Source organism: Schistocerca nitens, chromosome 2 (assembly GCF_023898315.1).
Source record: "Schistocerca nitens isolate TAMUIC-IGC-003100 chromosome 2, iqSchNite1.1, whole genome shotgun sequence".
NCBI classification, from domain to species: domain Eukaryota; kingdom Metazoa; phylum Arthropoda; class Insecta; order Orthoptera; family Acrididae; genus Schistocerca; species Schistocerca nitens.
The window spans coordinates 717,816,305-717,837,910 of NC_064615.1; the positions used below are offsets into that span (position 1 = coordinate 717,816,305).

The 21,606-nt window shown below is 40.6% G+C and overlaps 1 protein-coding gene across 4 annotated transcripts in view; it reads right to left on the minus strand.

Annotated features, from left to right (window-relative positions):
* The window catches only part of LOC126236895 (schwannomin-interacting protein 1 homolog), an 816,191-nt gene that overhangs the window by 36,792 nt on the left and 757,793 nt on the right, over positions 1-21,606 (minus strand). For all 4 annotated transcript variants that reach the window (XM_049946538.1, XM_049946537.1, XM_049946536.1 and 1 more), the window contains exon 8: positions 59-176. In XM_049946538.1, coding sequence (XP_049802495.1) covers positions 59-176 — 118 coding nt within the window. The remainder of the gene's footprint in view (positions 1-58; positions 177-21,606) is intronic.

Sequence of the window (21,606 nt, forward strand, 5' to 3'; positions counted from 1 at the left end):
TTCAGTGCAAAATCAGTATAAAAGACCAAGAAATAAGTAACTGAGATAGTTCACATACCACTCTGAAGCCTTGCTTGCAGACTAGGTTTTCTGCCTGGGCGGTCACCACTATAATAATCATCTGTGTCTGAGCCCATAGCAAGTCGCCTACGAATTTCCTCACGATCATTGCGCCGCTGTAAACAAGAAAAATATTCAGATTTATAAGACATAATTCACAGCTTATAACAGACACAGTACTCTCCTAATGTTTTATATAAAGCAACACTTTTGGTGCTGAAAACAGAATTTTTTTCCTGTTTTGCATCAGAGTACGTCAAATGACCTCATTTCATTAAATGTGTCCACATTATGATTTTAATAGTTAATGCACATGTAAATTAGTTCCTCAGTAGAACAAAAAACGAGTCCAAGATGCAAATTTTTACGTTTCATTCATTCGATGGCTCATTTTGGGCTGAGGTCCATTTTCATATCATTCATAACATATTCAAAAATGACATTTCTGAAGATATCAAACATGTACAATGAACATTTACAGTGCATACAAATAACTGTCATTTGTATGCACTGTATGTATGATTTGAAAGTGGGTCTCAGCCCAAAACTAGTCATTGAATGAATAAAAAAAGCAAAAATTTGCGGTTTGGACTGGTCTTTCATTCTACTGATTAACAGAAGATGCTGACCCAAGCTACTCCAGCATGATGGCAATTAGTTCCTGTTTCAAGGAAACACAATTCAGCCATTGCATGAACCATTAAATAAACAGACTTTTTATGTCAACTTAGACCCATGACTCTGGGAAAAAAACAATGTAGAAACACACCTCTGCAATGCAATTCTAAGTAAACCATGAATTCACAGGCAACTGTCTCAGCTAGGATTACTACTGAGTTGCTAATGACAAAAATAAGATTATAACTACTTAGGGTCCACTTTAGCTGAATGGTCATTATGTCTGACTGTTATACAAAGGATCTGAATTTGAGTCCCGTAGTAGGAGGACTGGAATACAGTGTACTCAGTCTCATAAGGACATATGAGCATCTATTCTTTAAGAAGTAAGGGGTTCACTTTTCAGAAGCGGGCATTAATGACCAGCAGAGCAGCATTAATGACCAGGACAGCAGTGTGGTAGCTAGCCAGACATACAGATTCAGATTCTTTATTTGCCATTGAGCATCTATAATGTAATAGGCTTTCCCAGTGATAGCAAATTACAGCTGCAGTCAAAGTATTGAAATTAATTTTCACATTACATGTACAAATTAAGTATCTTATATATACTGGAACACGTGAGGCAATACTGACCTTACGACTTATCTTAGAAGAAAGATTAAGGAAAGGCAAACCTATGTTTCTAGCATTTGTAGACTTAGAGAAAGCTTTTGACAATGTTGACTGGAAAACTCTCTTTCAAATTCTAAAGGTGGCAGGGGTAAAATACAGGGAGCAAAAGGCTATTTACAATTTGTACAGAAACCAGATGGCAGTTATAAGAGTCGAGGCACATGAAAGGGAAGCAGTTGTTGGGAAGGGAGTAAGACAGGGTTGTAGCCTCTCCCCGATATTATTCAATCTGTATATTGAGCAAACAGTAAAGGAAACAAAAGAAAAATTCGGAGTAGGTATTAAAATCAATGGAGAAGAAATAAAAACTTTGAGGTTCGCCGATAACAATGTAATTCTGTCAGAGACAACAAAGGACTTGGAAGAGCAGTTGAATGGAATGGATAGCGTCTTGAAAGGAGGATATAAGATGAACATCAACAAAAGCAAAACGAGGATAATGGAATGTAGTCGAATTAAGTTGGGTGATGCTGAGGGAATTAGATTAGGAAATGAGACACTTAAAGTAGTAAAGGAGTTTTGCTATTTAGGGAGCAAAATAACTGATGATGGTCGAAGTAGAGAGGATATAAAATGTAGACTGGCAATGGCAAGGAAAGCGTTTCTGAAGAAGAGAAATTTGTTAACATCGAGTATAAATTGAAGTGTCAGGAAGTCATTTCTGAAAGTATTTGTATGGAGTGTAGCCATGTATGGAAGTGAAACATGGACGATAAATAGTTTGGACAAGAAGAGAATAGAAGCTTTCGAAATGTGGTGCTACAGAAGAATGAAGATTAGATGGGTAGATCACATAACTAATGAGGAAGTATTGAATAGGATTGGGGAGAAGAGAAGTTTGTGGCACAGCTTGACCAGAAGAAGGGATCGGTTGGTAGGACATGTTCTGAGGCATCAAGGGATCTAAAATTTAGTATTGGAGGGCAGTGTGGAGGGTAAAAATCGTAGAGGGAGACCAAGAGATGAATACACTAAGCAGATTCAGAAGGATGTAGGTTGCAATAGGTACTGGGAGATGAAGAAGCTTGCACAGGATAGAGTAGCATGGAGAGCTGCATCAAACCAGTCTCAGGACTGAAGACCACAACAACACATATACACCTATAATCACAAATATTTATTTCAACACTGCCCATATCACAGAACTCTGTTATGTTGTAACATGGATGTTTTTGCCTGTCATATAACTTCAATTTAAATTTTTTTAAATGGCAAGTATCAAACAACAAGAGGAAACTTGTTAAAATTTTTGAGAGCATTCACTTTAAGTGAGTTCCCTGTTATTGTTAGCCTGTGCCTTGGGATATCATTGTTTGCCTTATTTCTAGTGTCATGTTTAAGAACTGTTTCCCTGAAAACACATTCTTTAATGTTGTTATTGACAAAGAATGCAGGCTCATAAATATACAGATTCACACTGTTGGTATCCTAAGCCTGGTAAAAAAGATGGCGACAGTGCTCTTTAGAACCAGCCTTGCACATTACATGGACAATTTTTTTTTTTTTTTCATTTTAAAATGTTACTGAATGAGGAGCATGTAACCATATGAGGAGGACATATGACATGTGACTAAAAGAGTATGAAATATGTTATACAGAGATAATTATTGCTGAGTGTGTTTCTCAGTTTCCACGTCAGGTACGACTCCCGTGAAATCTTTTTACAGACTTGGTTGATAAGCTTTTCCCAACTGAATTTGGTATCACAATATATTCCTAAGAGTTTGACACATTTATCATTTACACTCTTAAACAGTCCTAACACAAACTACTGAGTTTCGTCTGGATTACAAACAAGTTTACCGGCTGCAAACCAATTCAGTGCCGAATCAAGAGTTTGTTGCACGATCTTATCAAGAATTGTGATGTGAAGCTGTATCATCAGCATAGCAGATAAGAGACTGTAATTCACAATGGAGCAGGTCATTGACAGCAAAATGAAAAAGAAGGGGCCTAGGACAAAGCCTGGTGGAACACTTGTACCAGTTTCTACTTATGGGCAGTGCCTATAACTGAGACAAAACTGTCTCCTGTGATCAGATAGGAAGAAATTACTGCTAATGTAGATTTTAGTACACCGTAACATTTTGCACATAATGCAGGCGACACTATCTTCTAATTTAGAAAATCCGTTCAAGCCTAATCAACAATTTCCAGAACAGCTGCAGTGGTACTTTTATCTGGCTGAAATCTGTACCGTTGGTTGTTGCAAAGAACATTATCCTTTTCAAAATAATTCCTTAATTTAACTTAAATGAGTGATTCGAATATTCCTGATAATATTAGCACATTAGAAACTGGTTGGTAGTTCTGGGGGAGTCGTTCTTCATCATTTTTGAATAATGGGTAACATTTGTGATTTTGGGTAAATCCTGTAAAATTCCATAATCTGAACTTTCATTAAAAATAAAACTTAGCGGCTTAATTGGCAACTGAACTGTTCATTTAACAACATAATTAGACATCCAGCAGCAATCGATACTTTTTTAATTAAATAATTTGGAAACAGCTTTACAGATATCATTGGGTGTGATTTTATCCCAATGAAAGAAAGTGCTTCAGACAGCTGGAGACCAAGCATATGTCTGTGGTCTTAATTTTGTCTCCAAGTTCTCTGACTGATGTGACAATGTACTCTTTTAATTCTCCTGGATCAAGCAGAGTTTGATGTAGCCGGGTGGAGGAATTGTCATTGTCTAATAGCGTCCCATGCTGCCTTACATTTATTTCGAGCACCCTCTGTGTACCTCAAACTGACTTCTAATTATATAATATGTTGTGGATTCTTTCATTTCTTTTTTAACCAACAAGGATAGCTTTCCACTGCACAGTTAACCTATTCATTATTCTCACTAGCAGTGATCCCTCTAATCTGAGTAATATAACTGCAAAGTGATACCCAAGCAACTACCCATACAAAATACTATTATTTCAAAATAAGTAACAGTTATTTTTTGGTGTAACTCTGATACGTATTAGCTAAGGCACAAATGCTTTTCATCATTATCAGAAGAGACTTTCAGCTGGAATGAATTATCACATTAGGTCTACTCTAGACAATGTGAATCACCATTGCTTTTTATTTTTCAGTTTTTTCTTAGATTTTAGTTCTGCCATTACAAAGGTTTCATTCCAATAAATAGTAACTATTTCATCACTAAAAGAATACACCAGTATCATTTATCAGTAACTCATTTTTAAGGAAAATGGTACTTAGAAATAATGATCTCTTTGTAGTTACAGACCTACACTAATTTAGATAAATTCTGGAAGGCAGAACATGGCAGACTGTGCTGTGTAGACTAACACAGTATCGAAATGGGTACATCATAAGTAGACAAACATATTACAATGGGTTAATAAATGAGGCAGTAATTACTTTTAAGTGTGTTCTTAAGCAATTTTGAGAATCATGAAGCAGCCTACACTGTTCAATAAATGAGGTTTTTTTTTGGATTAAAATTAAACAGAAACATGTAAGAGATTGGGAAAAAAGGAAGTGTTCAATATTAAATCTTCCCCCACTGTATGATATTCAGAGGAATTCTTGTTGTCCAAAATACTGTAAATGAACTACAGCTGCTGCTTCAAGTAGGCTCCTGGAACTTCAACCACCAAAATATCAGACAGTCTGTCACTGAAGTTAAAAGTACTGTGATAACAAAACCAACATTATATATGACAAGCTACTTGAGACTATGTAATTAAAAACCTAAAAAATGATTACTTTTGGCACGGAATCGTCTTCTGGTGTAATAACACGAATGAACCTTGCAACAATATCTTCTTCTTCCTCCTCTTCCTCAAGTGAATTTGGCTGTAATGTAATCCACTGCATTCTGTTATCTACTAACACAGGCCATTTCAACACTCGATTTTGGGGAGATTTGTCCGTGACCGGTTGCTGTGATACATTGCATGTATCCTCAGATATGGGGAAGAATGTGGAAAACTTGGATTTCTTCAATGTCAACATCAGATTGTCCGATAACCGGCTAGTGTGATTTTTTATATTTTCCACATTTTCTGATAAACGCGTCGTCTGCGATCGTATATTCTCGAGATTTAACGTCTCACTCAGTTTTGCAGAATGCGACTTTACGTTATGGATGATGTTTTCAAACATATTATCTTTTCAGACACACGTACTGTACTATAAAACTAGCTACTACACGTCAACACCAAGCGGTTACAATTTCGTAAACGTACGCTCAAAATTCAACAGCCTAGAAAGAACACTCTGCAGCGTTCACACAATACAGCAATCCACCAATGCTTTGACCGGATGTTCCGTTGCGCGTATACGAAATACAAGCGCGTCTCGTTGTGTTTACCTGCCGCAAAAAGTTCTTCTTTTTATTCAAGGAAGTGGCCAAAATGAACGCCTGCGGCGTATTTCAGTGATAAGATATTTACGATTCGTATATATGATACAAATACGTTCCGGAGGTTACTTGCGTTGAAAATAATGGTTATTTCTTGAAATGCTATATCTGCAATTCCGAATCATTTACTTAACCCTACTATTATTTAACAAATCGAGGACGCGTTACTATAACGTACCTATGCAGGTAGATTTAGTAGAGGTGGGTCCACAACTTGGGTTGTGGCTCGAAGCAAGAAATTATGCATTTTATCGCGTTTATTATTTGCAATACAATGTAGCGTTTTGAAGGTTGCGAGACAATACAACTAAAATGAGTTTGATCTCGCATTCAGTGTACTTAAAAGAATGCATTTTAAATTCAAATACTTAAGTTGTTTACACTATGTTTCATTCACAGCCTCAGAGTTATTTCATGGTCTACATTTATATCAATAGTCCGCAAGCCACTTGATGGTGTGTGACGAATACTTCTTGTAGCAGTAACTGATAACCCTTCCATGTTCCACTCGCGAATGGCGCGGGGGAAGACTGACACTATTAGCTCTAATTTCTCGAATTTTCTTGTTGTGGTCACTTTACAAGATGTATTTAAGAGGAAGTAATGTGTGTTCGACTCCTCTCGGCCAATAAACTTTCCGTGATGCACAAAGCCTCTTCCCCCCCCCCCCTTTTTTTTTGGTGGAACACTATTTAGGTACTATAACTTAAAAAAATGAAAAATATATCAAGGTAACATTAAACGCTGGTCAGACACATGTAGAGGAGACATTCATAAACGCGTCTTCAGAACATAAATTGACACTTTCGAATGAGAGTACTAGATACAACTGACAACAAACCACTTCTGTTCTAGTAGTAAGAGCGACGGTCGTAATTCTCTTTAGATTTTTATATCTTCTTGAGCTATAAATTTGGCTTTGGCATCATATGTACTTCTGTTTGTATCTCCCAAAACTGGAATAGTAGTTATAAAAGACGCGCGCATCTAGCGCAAATAATAGGGACGGAAAGTACACTCGGTTGTATGTATATAATTCCCTGATTTCTGATTTTATGTTTAAAATACATGATCACTTTTTCACCAAATGCTGCCGATACGTATGAACCATATGCAAGTTAATAGCATCTTACTAGGCTCAAAAGTAGACCTGTCGAAAATAGTTATGATTTTTTCAGGTCTTAAAATAAGCTTTTCTTTTCACTATTACAGTACCTGAAAATGGCCATTGTAAACCGAAAGCGGTTACGACTGAGCAATAAAAAAGATTGCGTCAAAAATAAAGAATAAGTCAGTCACCGTCTCCGCAAACGGGTTTTTTTAATCTAAGATAGTACCGTACATCGTGGTGGGAAGTGAACAAGTCTCGGAGCTCCTTTAAAAATTTGACTCCGGACATTACGAATTGCAACGTCATGGCACTGACTCCGAAAAGTCGATTCTATGTAAGTGGGCGGAAAAAGATCCATGACGGAGGCATTCGATCAATGGACAAAATTATTTTCCTCGAGTGTTTGGACTTAACACACCATGGCTGTCTTTGTATTACTAGCTGCAAACCTTGCGCAACTTCTACCCCGTGTTTTTTGACTGTCGGTATATTCTTTCCACGAAAGAATCGTCTGTCGCTTTACTTTAAAAAAAATTATAATAATAAATAAAATAAAGGTATTTTTATCGCCGTACTACTTCTATTGCTAATCGCATCTCTTGCTAGTTGATATACTTTGACATTCAACGCCAAAATATCTTGTAGCATCTCCACTGGAGTTTGTTGAGCATCTCTGCAGCGTTCTTGCACGCACTAAACTATCCCTTGACGAAACGCGCCACTCTTCGTTGGATCTTCTTTATCGGTCCTATCTGACAGCTGCCGCTTCCACCAATTTGTTATCAATAGTGTAGTTGTACAGTAGTGGATTTCTTTTCCAATCTATGCGCAGTATGTACATTTATTTACTTTCAAGATTAACTATCAGTCCCTGCATCATTCGTCAAGCCTCTGTAGGTCCTCTAGGGACTGCTACTTTCTTGTAGACAACTGAATCATGTGCGAACTGCCCGAAAGACCTTCCGACGCATTTTACTATATCATTTAGATAAATTGTAAACTGTAACGGTCGTATCACACTTCCCTGGGGTACTCCCGAAGCTACCTTCACATGTGTCGATTTTGTTCCGTTAAGAGCGGCATGTTGGGGTCTGTGGGGGAAAGGAGTCTTGAATCCAGTCACAAACGTGGTCCGATGCTCGGTAACCTCGTTTTTTTCCCCACTGAACGGAAATGCGGGATAGTGTGAAATGCCTTCCTGAAGTCGAGGATCACAGCATTAACCAGAGCGCTGATTTTCATATCGCTTGACTTCCTGTACCTGTCAGTAAGGTGTTTGCAAATAGTCCAATTGTGAGGATGGCACTAATTCATTCAGATTACACAGTTGGTCGGGATCATAATTTTAAGCTGTCAGGAATATTGGACCACTGAAGTGGATCACCACACAGAATTGCAACATTAATACAACATGAGTGATGTCAGAACTTCGTCAGTACCGTATTTTAATCGATTTATTTCCACCATCGCAGTTGTAGTAAGCTGAGTTCGCATTATCTCTATTAACAGTTTAAATGTATTACAGATGCCCAAAAAGCATCGGTCTTAGTAGGAGACCACCTGGAGAATCTGGAATGTAAGACGCTCACTAGGTCTTGGGCTCGAGCCATCTTGATCGTCTACTGATTCAAGAGATTTTCAGGAGTCATGGATTGCTGAATCTGATCACTTCCTCACAACACTCACAGGCTAACAGGCATGACGAGTGCAACTTGTGTTTCTGCCGTTTCAAAATTCATATTATTACTCGCTAAGAACGTTATTTCATTCCACATAGGTTTCAGAGTTCTACTTATAGACCTCCCCCCATGAACCATGGACCTTGCCGTTGGTGGGGAGGCTTGCGTGCCTCAGCGATACAGATAGCCGTACCGTAGGTACAACCACAACGGAGGGGTATCTGTTGAGAGGCCAGACAAACGTGTGGTTCCTGAAGAGGGGCAGCAGCCTTTTCAGTAGTTGCAAGGGCAACAGTCTGGATGATTGACTGATCTGGCCTTGTAACAATAACCAAAACGGCCTTGCTGTGCTGGTACTGCGAACGGCTGAAAGCAAGGGGAAACTACGGCCGTAATTTTTCCCGAGGGCATGCAGCTTTACTGTATGATTAAATGATGATGGCGTCCTCTTGGGTAAAATATTCCGGAGGTAAAATAGTCCCCCATTCGGATCTCCGGGCGGGGACTACTCAAGAGGATGTCGTTATCAGGAGAAAGAAAACTGGCGTTCTACGGATCGGAGCGTGGAATGTCAGATCCCTTAATCGGGCAGGTAGGTTAGAAAATGTAAAAAGGGAAATGGATAGGTTAAAGTTAGATATAGTGGGAATTAGTGAAGTTCGGTGGCAGGAGGAACAAGACTTCTGGTCAGGTGACTACAGGGTTATCAACACAAAGTCAAATAGGGGTAATGCAGGAGTAGGTTTAATAATGAATAGGAAAATAGGAATGCGGGTAAGCTACTACAAACAGCATAGTGAACGCATTATTGTGGCCAAGATAGATACGAAGCCCACACCTACTACAGTAGTACAAGTTTATATGCCAACTAGCTCTGCAGATGACGAAGAAATTGAAGAAATGTACGATGAAATAAAAGAAATTATTCAGATAGTGAAGGGAGACGAAAATTTAATAGTCATGGGTGACTGGAATTCGAGTGTAGGAAAAGGGAGAGAAGGAAACGTAGTAGGTGAATATGGATTGGGGTTAAGAAATGAAAGAGGAAGCCGCCTGGTAGAATTTTGCACAGAGCACAACTTAATCATAGCTAACACTTGGTTTAAGAATCATGAAAGAAGGTTGTATACATGGAAGAACCCTGGAGGTACTAAAAGGTATCAGATAGATTATATAATGGTAAGACAGAGATTTAGGAACCAGGTTTTAAATTGTAAGACATTTCCAGGGGCAGATGTGGACTCTGACCACAATCTATTGGTTATGACCTGTAGATTAAAACTGAAGAAACTGCAAAAAGGTGGGAATTTAAGGAGATGGGACCTGGATAAACTGAAAGAACCAGAGGTTGTAGAGAGTTTCAGGGAGAGCATAAGGGAACAATTGACAGGAATGGGGGAAAGATATACAGTAGAAGAGGAATGGGTAGCTTTGAGGGATGAAGTAGTGAAAGCAGCAGAGGATCAAATAGGTAAAAAGACGAGGGCTAGTAGAAATCCTTGGGTAACAGAAGAAATATTGAATTTAATTGATGAAAGGAGAAAATATAAAAATGCAGTAAATGAAGCAGGCAAAAAGGAATACAAACGTCTCAAAAATGAGATCGACAGGAAGTGCAAAATGGCTAAGCAGGGATGGCTAGAGGACAAATGTAAGGATGTAGAGGCTTGTCTCACTAGGGGTAAGATAGATACTGCCTACAGGAAAATTAAAGAGACCTTTGGAGAGAAGAGAACCACTTGTATGAATATCAAGAGCTCAGATGGCAACCCAGTTCTAAGCAAAGAAGGGAAGGCAGAAAGGTGGAAGGAGTATATAGAGGGTCTATACAAGGGCGATGTACTTGAGGACAATATTATGGAAATGGAAGAGGATGTAGATGAAGATGAAATGGGAGATACGATACTGCGTGAAGAGTTCGACAGAGCACTGAAAGACCTGAGTCGAAACAAGGCCCCCGGAGTAGACAACATTCCATTGGAACTACTGACGGCCTTGGGAGAGCCAGTCCTGACAAAACTCTACCATCTGGTGAGCAAGATGTATGAAACAGGTGAAATACCCTCAGACTTCAAGAAGAATATAATAATTCCAATCCCAAAGAAAGCAGGTGTTGACAGATGTGAAAATTACCGGACAATCAGTTTAATAAGCCACAGCTGCAAAATACTAACACGAATTCTTTACAGACGAATGGAAAAACTAATAGAAGCCGGCCTCGGGGAAGATCAGTTTGGATTCCGTAGAAATACTGGAACACGTGAGGCAATACTGACCTTACGACTTATCTTAGAAGAAAGATTAAGGAAAGGCAAACCTACGTTTCTAGCATTTGTAGACTTAGAGAAAGCTTTTGACAATGTTGACTGGAATACTCTCTTTCAAATTCTAAAGGTGGCAGGGGTAAAATACAGGGAGCGAAACGCTATTTACAATTTGTACAGAAACCAGATCGCAGTTATAAGAGTTGAGGGACATGAAAGGGAAGCAGCGGTTGGGAAGGGAGTAAGACAGGGTTGTAGCCTCTCCCCGATGTTATTCAATCTGTATATTGAGCAAGCAGTAAAGGAAACAAAAGAAAAATTTGGAGTAGGTATTAAAATCCATGGAGAAGAAATAAAAACTTTGAGGTTCGCCGATGACATTGTAATTCTGTCAGAGACAGCAAAGGACTTGGAAGAGCAGTTGAACGGAATGGATGGTGTCTTGAAAGGAGGATATAAGATGAACATCAACAAAAGCAAAACGAGGATAATGGAATGTAGTCGAATTAAGTCGGGTGATGTTGAGGGTATTAGATTAGGAAATGAGACACTTAAAGTAGTAAAGGAGTTTTGCTATTTGGGGAGCAAAATAACTGATGATGGTCGAAGTAGAGAGGATATAAAATGTAGACTGGCAATGGCAAGGAAAGCGTTTCTGAAGAAGAGAAATTTGTTAACATCGAGTATAGATTTAAGTGTCAGGAAGTCATTTCTGAAAGTATTTGTATGGAGTGTAGCCATGTATGGAAATGAAACATGGACGGTAAATAGTTTGGACAAGAAGAGAATAGAAGCTTTCGAAATGTGGTGCTACAGAAGAATGCTCAAGATTAGATGGGTAGATCACATAACTAATGAGGAGGTACTGAATAGGATTGGGGAGAAGAGGAGTTTGTGGCACAACTTGACCAGAAGAAGGGATCGGTTGGTAGGACATGTTCTGAGGCATCAAGGGATCACCAATTTAGTATTGGAGGGCAGCGTGGAGGGTAAAAATCGTAGGGGGAGACCAAGAGAGATGAATACACTAAGCAGATTCAGAAGGATGTAGGTTGCAGTAGGTACTGGGAGATGAAGAAGCTTGCACAGGATAGAGTAGCATGGAGAGCTGCATCAAACCAGTCTCAGGACTGAAGACCACAACAACACTTATAGACAAAATTATATAGAATGGTTGTCATCTGGACCAGTTGATCAGTTTTATCATCGATTTCTTCCAATAACTGGAACAGTTTTCTGCTCAAATCTTTTTTTTTTTTTTTTTTTTTTGTGAAGAGACACTTGGAAACAATACTTAATACTCTCTTTTTTCATTTCTATTTCAATGTGATCTATTTCGATTACACTGTCAACAACAAGTGTTTGTATCAATGTTTGCACAGAGCTGGGCACAGCTCTTTACCATCCTGCTCGACTAAAATGAATGTTTCCAGCTTTTTTATTTTGATTCATCAGTCTTCTCACTGCTTCGATATGGCCCGCCACGAATTCCTCTCTTGAGCCAACCTCTTCATCTCAGAGGAACACTTGCACCCTACATTCAGAATTATATGTTGGCTGTGTTCCAGTCTCTGTCTTCCCCCACAGTTTTTACCGTCTACAGCCTCATCTACTAAAATGGAGGTTATTTCCCGATGCCTTAACACTTGGCCTATCATCCTGTCCCTTCTTCTTGTCAGTGTTTTCCATATGTTACTTTTTTCGCCAATTCTTGGGAGAACCTCTTCATTCCTTATCAGTCAACCTAATTTTTAACATCCTTTTATAGCACCACGTCTCAAACATTTCGTTTCTATTCTGTTCCAGTTTTCCCACGGTCCATGATTCACTACCAACCATACAAATCTGTGCTTCAAACGTATATTCTATGTGAAGATGGTACCTGTTCTTTCGGACATGTCCGAAAGAACAGATACCGTCGGTGACCATGTAGCGCTCTAGAATGAAATGATAATTAAATCAAGACCCTACGCTGCCGACAGGCGTTGATATACATCAACGGGGACAGCTGAAAATGTGTGCTCCGACCGGAACTCGAACCTGGGATCTCCTGCTTACATGGCAGACACCTCTTCTGCTAGAAGACTGTGATGGTCAACAGGTCGAGGTGACAGAGAATTTCCTCATTTAGTGGAATACGTGTCGTTTGCTGCTACAGAATCCTTGATTAATGAGTCCATTTGTAGATTCAGCAAATATCTTCAACTTCGAAAAATGATAATGTCGTTTAGACGCCTGCGGTACAGAAGGTTTGTGCACGAAAAGAAATTTAATGTGAAGGTGCGTCAACATGCGGTTTCTCAAGGTTACGACGAAAATGTCTCTTCAGAACAATGAAGCGCTGGGAGTCCTCACCGTGGGAAGTTACGTCGTTTGTTGTTCTACGTGCTCACAGACATTACGCAGCCAAGTAATAAGTTCAGAACCGCTTTCATGCAAGACATTTTGTTTGTTTGTTTGCGTGATTTTCTGTTGCTCATACATGTTTCACTGTTGCTGTACTACCGTTATGGGGTGCTTCATTTTATTTATGCCGTGCAGCTCGACATGACTCTTTGATGTATGAGAGAACTTCTTTGTACTAAACGTAGGCCTATAGTCACGTAAAAGACGTATTGGTCCTAAACTCACGCAGTGTGTTGGCATATCTAAACTACGATGACATTTACTGTAGTGACTCTTCCATAGTTAAGACTTAGCGGGTAAGAAAATGGTTCAAATGGCTCTGAGCACTATGGGACTTAACTTCTGAGGTCATCAGTCCCCTAGAACTTAGAACTACTTAAACCTAACTAACCTAAGGACATCACACACTCCATGCCCGAGGCAGGATTCGAACCTGCGACCGTAGCGGTTGCGGTTCCAGACTGTAGCGCCTAGAACCGCTCGGCCACTCCTGCCAGTCTTAGCGGTAAGACGTCACAGTAAATATGACTAGCCAGAAATATATATCTCACACACATTTTGTGCAAAATAGTATCAGAAATAAATGCAAAATAGTTTCAATCCCCGGTTCTGACCCCACGGTTTCAAGAGATTTCCTTTTATTGGAAGACAAATGCCTCCATTGCCCCAGTCCCAATTTAGGATTGCGGGAAGTTTCCCTTTGTTGTGAGGTAAATGCCAAAAATGGTAAGTTCCTTCTACTTATTTCCATTTAGGAACCTTTCGGGACCACTACCAGAGCGCCTGGTAATTAACTGAAAAGAATCGCGACTCTATAAGGGCCAACAGCCTGTCTACACTTGGGAGCAGAGAACGGAAGAAAAAGTCGAGCTAACCGACTCTAGGGAAAACACCGCTTCATTGCGCATTCCACGACGATATTTACGCGGCGTTAGCAAAGATTTATATGGAAGGAATGGAAATATCAGTTTCTTGAAGAAACTCATTTTCCTGTGTCGGCTTTTCTTTCATTACAAATAATTTATTGCATTATTTAGTAGCCAGATAATTTCTCGTCCTTGGGCATTATGAAGCTACATCACAGTAAAAATCGTTATGTGTAAGACAATATATTTTCCACACACCATGTGGGGAAAGCAATATGTGATGGCGCCCCTAATAAAGAGTTCCGCACAGTCACAGTAGGTAAGGACAGAAATGTTCCACATGCGAAATTCATACATAAAACCCAACCCTTACGTGGGTTTGTCACTGTGCCACCATAGAACACATTAAAATATTTTAGTTAACTATTAAAATGAAAATACACACAATGTACTGTTAAATTCATTGACATGCATTCCATTTGATTTTAAGAGGCTGACTACGTATATCTATTTCCACTTTAATAGTTACTCTAACATTTTGTAGCACAGAGACTTTCCAGAGACGTTTAAAGCACGTGTCCAAATCTCTACAGCAGTCCAGCTCAGTCCCTACACAAAGGGAAGCAGTAAAATAAAATTAAAACTGCTATTCTAAGCACAGAGTCGGGTTGCTTACACAATTACGAGTTCAGTGATGTTAGGCACAGGGCTGCAGAGTCCTTTATTTAAGAAATGCTGAATTTAATTCGCCTGGTTATGCATTAAAGGCAATTTCCTCGAGCCATCTGTAAGCACAAATAGCTGACTTGAGTACAGGAGGATGAGGAAGGAGAAATTTCCGGATTCACCTATAAAGTAATTCATAAATTACTCAAAATGGTGTGCAACTGCAGAAGATGCAGTGGCCGTTGGTTTTCAGAATCCTCGCGAAGGCGACGGTTGCGCCTCTCCGACTGCCAGGCGGCTAGCGCCACCCCAGTAAAAGCCAGGGCGCGGCCGGGCCGAACTGCACCTCGACTGAAAGCTCAATCGTCCGCCGGCGTTCCCGTCCCCGCTCATTTTGGCAGCAGGGACCTTTTTCTCTCGGCGGAAGCATACAGCTAGCGAGGATCCAGGCTTACGAAACTACTGAGAGGCGCCCTCTAGGTCTCGATTTGTGGCAGTGCTTGGCAGACTTCGTTCGTGGCTTTATTTCGTGACCAACAGTCCTGCAGTAGTAGCCACCATTTTGCGCTTCGCGTTTTCGTTTCCACCGCCGTGGAAACATCAGTCACTGTTGTGCTCAGTTTTTATCAACTCATTCGCGGTAGAGCGCTCGTAACAAAACCGGCCGTGTTTAAGAAACAAATATTCGGTTTGCAACACGAGAGATCCGCCTCACGGTTTTGGCAGTGTTAATCCGGTAGTCTTCATCGTGCTGCCCCTATCCGTGTGCTCGCAACGTGTTTACACTCAGGGCTCTTTACCATAATTTCTTATTCGAATCTTACAGAACTCTTTCTAGGGACCGGAATAGTCATCGTTATCCTTGTTCGTTTTTTATGTCTCTTCGTGTAATTGTGGCTTTGCCCATAGCAAGCCTGCGGATAGCTTGTGTAGTCCGAAACTGTGGACTGGCTACCATCTATTTTCATTGGGACTGCGTCTCATTTCAGTGTGTTTACGAGAAGATATGTGCTTTTCTTTTAGGTGTACGTTACCGATCTGTAGGCTTACCCTTTTGTCTTATTAACCAGTTAATTACAGTCAACAATCGAAATCCCTGCGGTACGCGAAGAAGCGCCTGACCCCATCACGGATCGAAGAGCAGCAAATCAGCCGGTGGCGTTCTTCTGATCTGACGGTTAGGAAGACGGTGACAGGCAGAAATTTATGTCTCTCATTTCAACCCCCCCCCCCGCCCCCCTAAGCTACAAGAAACGAGTAAGCTATAGTATGTTAATGTTTTATAACCTAACACAGTGCAGGAGCCATCGAAAACAAATTATTATTATATTACAGCATTTTATGTATTTGCATGTTATTGTGGGGGACAGCAGGTTATATTTTGGCGAGGAGCATTGGGAAAGACAGTGAAAATCAGAGAAAATTTGAGAAATGGAAGCTGATAAAGGCGTTTATCGACAGTCGTTCTTTCCACGTAACATTCGTGAACAGAATAGGGGGAAAGGGGAGGGGGGGGGGAGCCCGGACGGAATGGACACAAGCACCCTCCGCCCCTATTTGTAATGTGGCTTGCGGTATATGTATGTTGATGTACAGGGAGAACAAAAACCAAATTTCTAGAGTTATTAGAGGAGATAAAAAGTGCAGAAGATAAATTAAAAAACAATGTGTAGCATGCAAAAGGCTATTTATAAGAAACTTGATAAAAAGAAACACTCTTTTTGTGACACAAATTTCGCAGGAGAACTGTTTGCGCGCTAGAGGTCCTTGAAGACACTGGACTTACGATAGACAAATGTCCACAGTTGTTTTGACTGCTTTGTGAGCAACAAGTTGACACTGGAATCTGATTTGCAACACAACCACTTCTTACTGCTAGGATGGGTAAGATTTCGTTACAACCTATAGTGTCTGATCCCCTGGATAAACAATTACATTATTATTGTGTTTACTTGAAAGTTTATACTTATGTTTCCAGGTTCTTAATGGCTGATTAACCGAGTTGGCTGACGTTCATCTTATCTACATCTATATGGATACTCTGTAAATCATACTTAAGTGCCTGGCAGAGTGTTCATCGAACTATCTTCGCAATAGTTCTCTATTATCCCAATCTCGAACAGCGCGCGAGCCGACCGCGGTGGCCTCGCGGTTCTAGGCGCTCAGTCCGGAACCGCCCGACTGCTACGGTCGCATGTTCGAATCCTGCCTCGGGCATGGATGTGTGTGATGTCCTTAGGTTAGTTAGGTTTAAGTAGTTCTAAGTTCTAGGGGACTGATGACCACAGATGTTAAGTCCCATAGTGCTCAGAGCCATTTGAACCATTTTTTTGAACAGCGCGCGAAAGAACGAACACCTACATCTTTCGGTGCGAACTCTGATTCCCCTAATTTTATTATGATGATAGTATCTCCCTGGGTACGTCGGCGTCAACAAAATATTTTCGCATTCGGAGGAGAAAGTTGGTGATTCAAATTTCGTGAGAAGATTCCGCCGCAATTAGAAACGCCTTTGTTTTAAAGACGTACAAGCCAAACTCTTTATCATGTCAGTGCCACTCTCCTATTTCTCGATAATACAAAACGTGCTGCTCTTCTTTAAACTTTCTCGATTTACTCCGTTAATTCTATCTGGTAAGGATCCCAGACCGTGCAGCAGCACTCCAAAAGAGGATGGACAAGCGTAGTGTACGCGGCCTCTCTAGTAGATCTATTACATTTTCTAAGTGTTCTGCCAATGAAACGCCGTCTTTGGTTTGCTTTCCCCAAGACGTTTTCTAAGTGTTCTTTCTAATTTAAACTGTTCATAATTATAATTCCTTGGTATTTAGTTGAATTTGCGGCCTTTACATTTGACTGATTTATCGTGTAAGCGAAGTTTAACGGATTCCTTTTACCACTCATGAGGGTAACCTCACATTTTTCATTACTTAATGCCAATTGCCAATTTTGGCACCATAGATGTATCTTTTCTCTCTCTCGCTTAAGGGGATGCGACAGTCGAATAGTAAGGCGCCTGTATGCATTAAGATTTCCAGCGAGTGGGTTACTAAACCATGTCACATTATAAAGACTTGATAGTAGTCTTCGTGAAACAGAATCCCTTAAACCAGTATGAGACGAAGCGTTTGGCGTGGGAGACATCGATAGACGCTCCAGTAAAGTAGGTTGGTTGCCCAGTTGGGTGAAGCCACAGTCATTCGTGAAACATCTGGTTGTCTTGAGCGCTTTATTTTATACACAGTTTACTTCTCGAAGATTGCGGTCTGCAGCCTCGTGTTTTACCGACAAAGTTTTTAACAATTAGATCAGATTCGTAAAATCTTACTTGACAGAGAGGATACCAATGCCAAAGGCCTTTATTTTCAGCAAGAGTTCAGTTTGAGTATCTCCGTAGGAGCAAGTTCCTCAGTGACCCGCTACTTGTGAAGCCAAGTTTCCGGCAATTTGCCGAACAAAGGGCTCGCTAACTGGAACAAATGGCCGTTGGAGGTCAGATGTCAGACGTCACGAATCTCCTTCATCAGCTTCCTTGCCAATGTTGACCACTAGTTTGCTCCGCATTGCGACTAACCTCGTCAAGCATAGCAAAGCAGGCTACCTAAAGAATGGCGTTCACACATATATTTCGTTGCTGCACGGACACACTGTGCATTACTCTGATCATGTCTGACGGTGGTATTGGCCGGCTGCTGGCCCCTATCGTTTCGTTCCACACATGCAACGAAAAAATTATCCTTTACAGGGCACGTAGGAAAATAGAAAGTCAAATAAAATGACTTCGGTCCCGGGTTCGATCCCCGCCACTGCCTAAATTTTGATAAATAATCAGCATTGGCGGCCGAAGACTTCCGGCATAAGAAGTCAGCCTCATTCTGCCAACGGCCTTGTCAAAGAGGGCGGAGGAGCGGATAGAGGTACAGGGCACTCTCTTGTCCTAGGGGTGGGAAATTGCCCCTAAAGGCGGAAGAATCAGCAATGATCAACGACATGAGGATGCAGAACGCAATGGAAACCACTGCATTAAAGACACGTAACGTTTATCCACAGGACATGTGGCCTGTAATTGAAGAAGTGTCATGATGATCTCTCCATTGGCAAAAGATTCCGGAATAGTCCCCCATTCGGATCTCCGGGAGGGGACTGCCAAGGGGGAGGTTACCATGAGAAAAAGATTGAATAATCAACGAAAGGATAACGTTCTACGAGTCGGGGCGTGGAATGTCAGAAGCTTGAACGTGGTAGGGAAACTAGAAAATCTGAAAAGGGAAATGCAAAGGCTCAATCTAGATACAGTAGGGGTCAGTGAAGTGAAGTGGAAGGAAGAAAAGGATTTCTGGTCAGATGAGTATCGGGTAATGTCAACAGCAGCAGAAAATGGTATAACAGGTGTAGGATTCGTTATGAATAGGAAGGTAGGGCAGAGGGTGTGTTACTGTGAACAGTTCAGTGACCGGGTTGTTCTAATCAGAATCGACAGCAGACCAACACCGACAACGATAGTTCAGGTATACATGCCGACGTCGCAAGCTGAAGATGAACAGATAGAGAAAGTGTATGAGGATATTGAAAGGGTAATACAGTATGTAAAGGGGGACGAAAATCTAATAGTCATGCGCGACTGGAATGCAGTTGTAGGGGAAGGAGTAGAAGAAAAGGTTACAGGACAATATGGGCTTGGGACAAGGAATGAAAGAGGAGAAAGACTAATTGAGTTATGTAACAAGTTTCAGCTAGTAATAGCGAATACCCTGTTCAAGAATCACAAGGGGAGGAGGTATACTTGGAAAAGGCCGGGAGATACGGGAAGATTTCTATTAGATTACATCATGGTCAGACAGAGATTCCGAAATCAGATACTGGATTGTAAGGCATACCCAGGAGCAGATATAGACTCAGATCACAATATAGTAGTGATGAAGAGTAGGCTGAAGTTCAAGACATTAGTCAGGAAGAATCAATACGCAAAGAAGTGGGATACGGAAGTACTAAGGAATGACGACATACGTTTGAAGTTCTCTAACGCTATAGGTACAGCAATAAGGAATAGCGCAGTAGGCAGTACAGTTGAAGAGGAATGGACATCTCTAAAAAGGGCCATCACAGAAGTTGGGAAGGAAAACATAGGTACAAAGAAGACAGTTGCGAAGAAACCATGGGTAACAGAAGAAATACTTCAGTTGATTGATGAAAGGAGGAAGTACAAAAATGCTCCGGGAAAATCAGGAATACAGAAATACAAGTCGCTGAGGAATGAAATAAATAGGAAGTGCAGGGAAGCTAAGACGAAATGGCTGCAGGAAAAATGTGAAGACATCGAAAAAGATATGATTGTCGGAAGGACAGACTCAGCATACAGGAAAGTCAAAACAACCTTTGGTGACATTAAAAGCAACGGTGGTAACATTAAGAGTGCAACGGGAATTCCACTGTTAAATGCAGAGGAGAGAGCAGATAGGTGGAAAGAATACATTGAAAGCCTCTATGAGGGTGAAGATTTGTCTGATGTGGTAGAAGAAGAAACAGGAGTCGATTTAGAAGACATAGGGGATCCAGTATTAGAATCGGAATTTAAAAGAGCTTTGGAGGACTTACGGTCAAATAAGGCAGAAGGGATAGATAATTTTCCATCAGAATTTCTAAAATCATTGGGGGAAGTGGCAACAAAACGACTATTCACGTTGGTGTGTAGAATATATGAGTCTGGCGACATACCATCTGACTTTCGGAAAAGCATCATCCACACAATTCTGAAGACGGCAAGAGCTGACAAGTGCGAGAATTATCGCACAATCAGCTTAACAGCTCATGCATCGAAGCTGCTTACAAGAATAATATACAGAAGAATGGAAAAGAAAATTGAGAATGCGCTAGGTGACGATCAGTTTGGCTTTAGGAAAAGTAAAGGGACGAGAGAGGCAATTCTGACGTTACGGCTAATAATGGAAGCAAGGCTAAAGAAAAATCAAGACACTTTCATAGGATTTGTCGACCTGGAAAAAGCGTTCGACAATATAAAATGGTGCAAGCTGTTCGAGATTCTGAAAAAAGTAGGGGTAAGCTATAGGGAGAGACGGGTCATATACAATATGTACAACAACCAAGAGGGAATAATAAGAGTGGACGATCAAGAACAAAGTGCTCGTATTAAGAAGGGTGTAAGACAAGGCTGTAGCCTTTCGCCCCTACTCTTCAATCTGTACATCGAGGAAGCTATGATGGAAATAAAAGAAAGGTTCAGGAGTGGAATTAAAATACAAGGTGAAAGGATATCAATGATACGATTCGCTGATGACATTGCTATCCTGAGTGAAAGTGAAGAAGAATTAAATGATCTGCTGAACGGAATGAACAGTCTAATGAGTACACAGTATGGTTTGAGAGTAAATCGGAGAAAGACAAAGGTAATGAGAAGTAGTAGAAATGAGAACAGTGAGAAACTTAACATCAGGATTGATGGTCACAAAGTCAATGAAGTTAAGGAATTCTGCTACCTAGGCAGTAAAATAACCAATGACGGACGGAGGAAGGAGGACATCAAAAGCAGACTCGCTATGGCAAAAAAGGCATTTCTGGCCAAGAGAAGTCTACTAATATCAAATACCGGCCTTTGAGGAAGAAATTTCTGAGGATGTACGTCTGGAGTACAGCATTGTATGGTAGTGAAACATGGACTGTGGGAAAACCGGAACAGAAGAGAATCGAAGCATTTGAGATGTGGTGCTATAGACGAATGTTGAAAATTAGGTGGACTGATAAGGTAAGGAATGAGGATGTTCTATGCAGAATCGGAGAGGAAAGGAACATGTGGAAAACACTGATAAGGAGAAGGGACAGGATGATAGGACATCTGCTAAGACATGAGGGAATGACTTC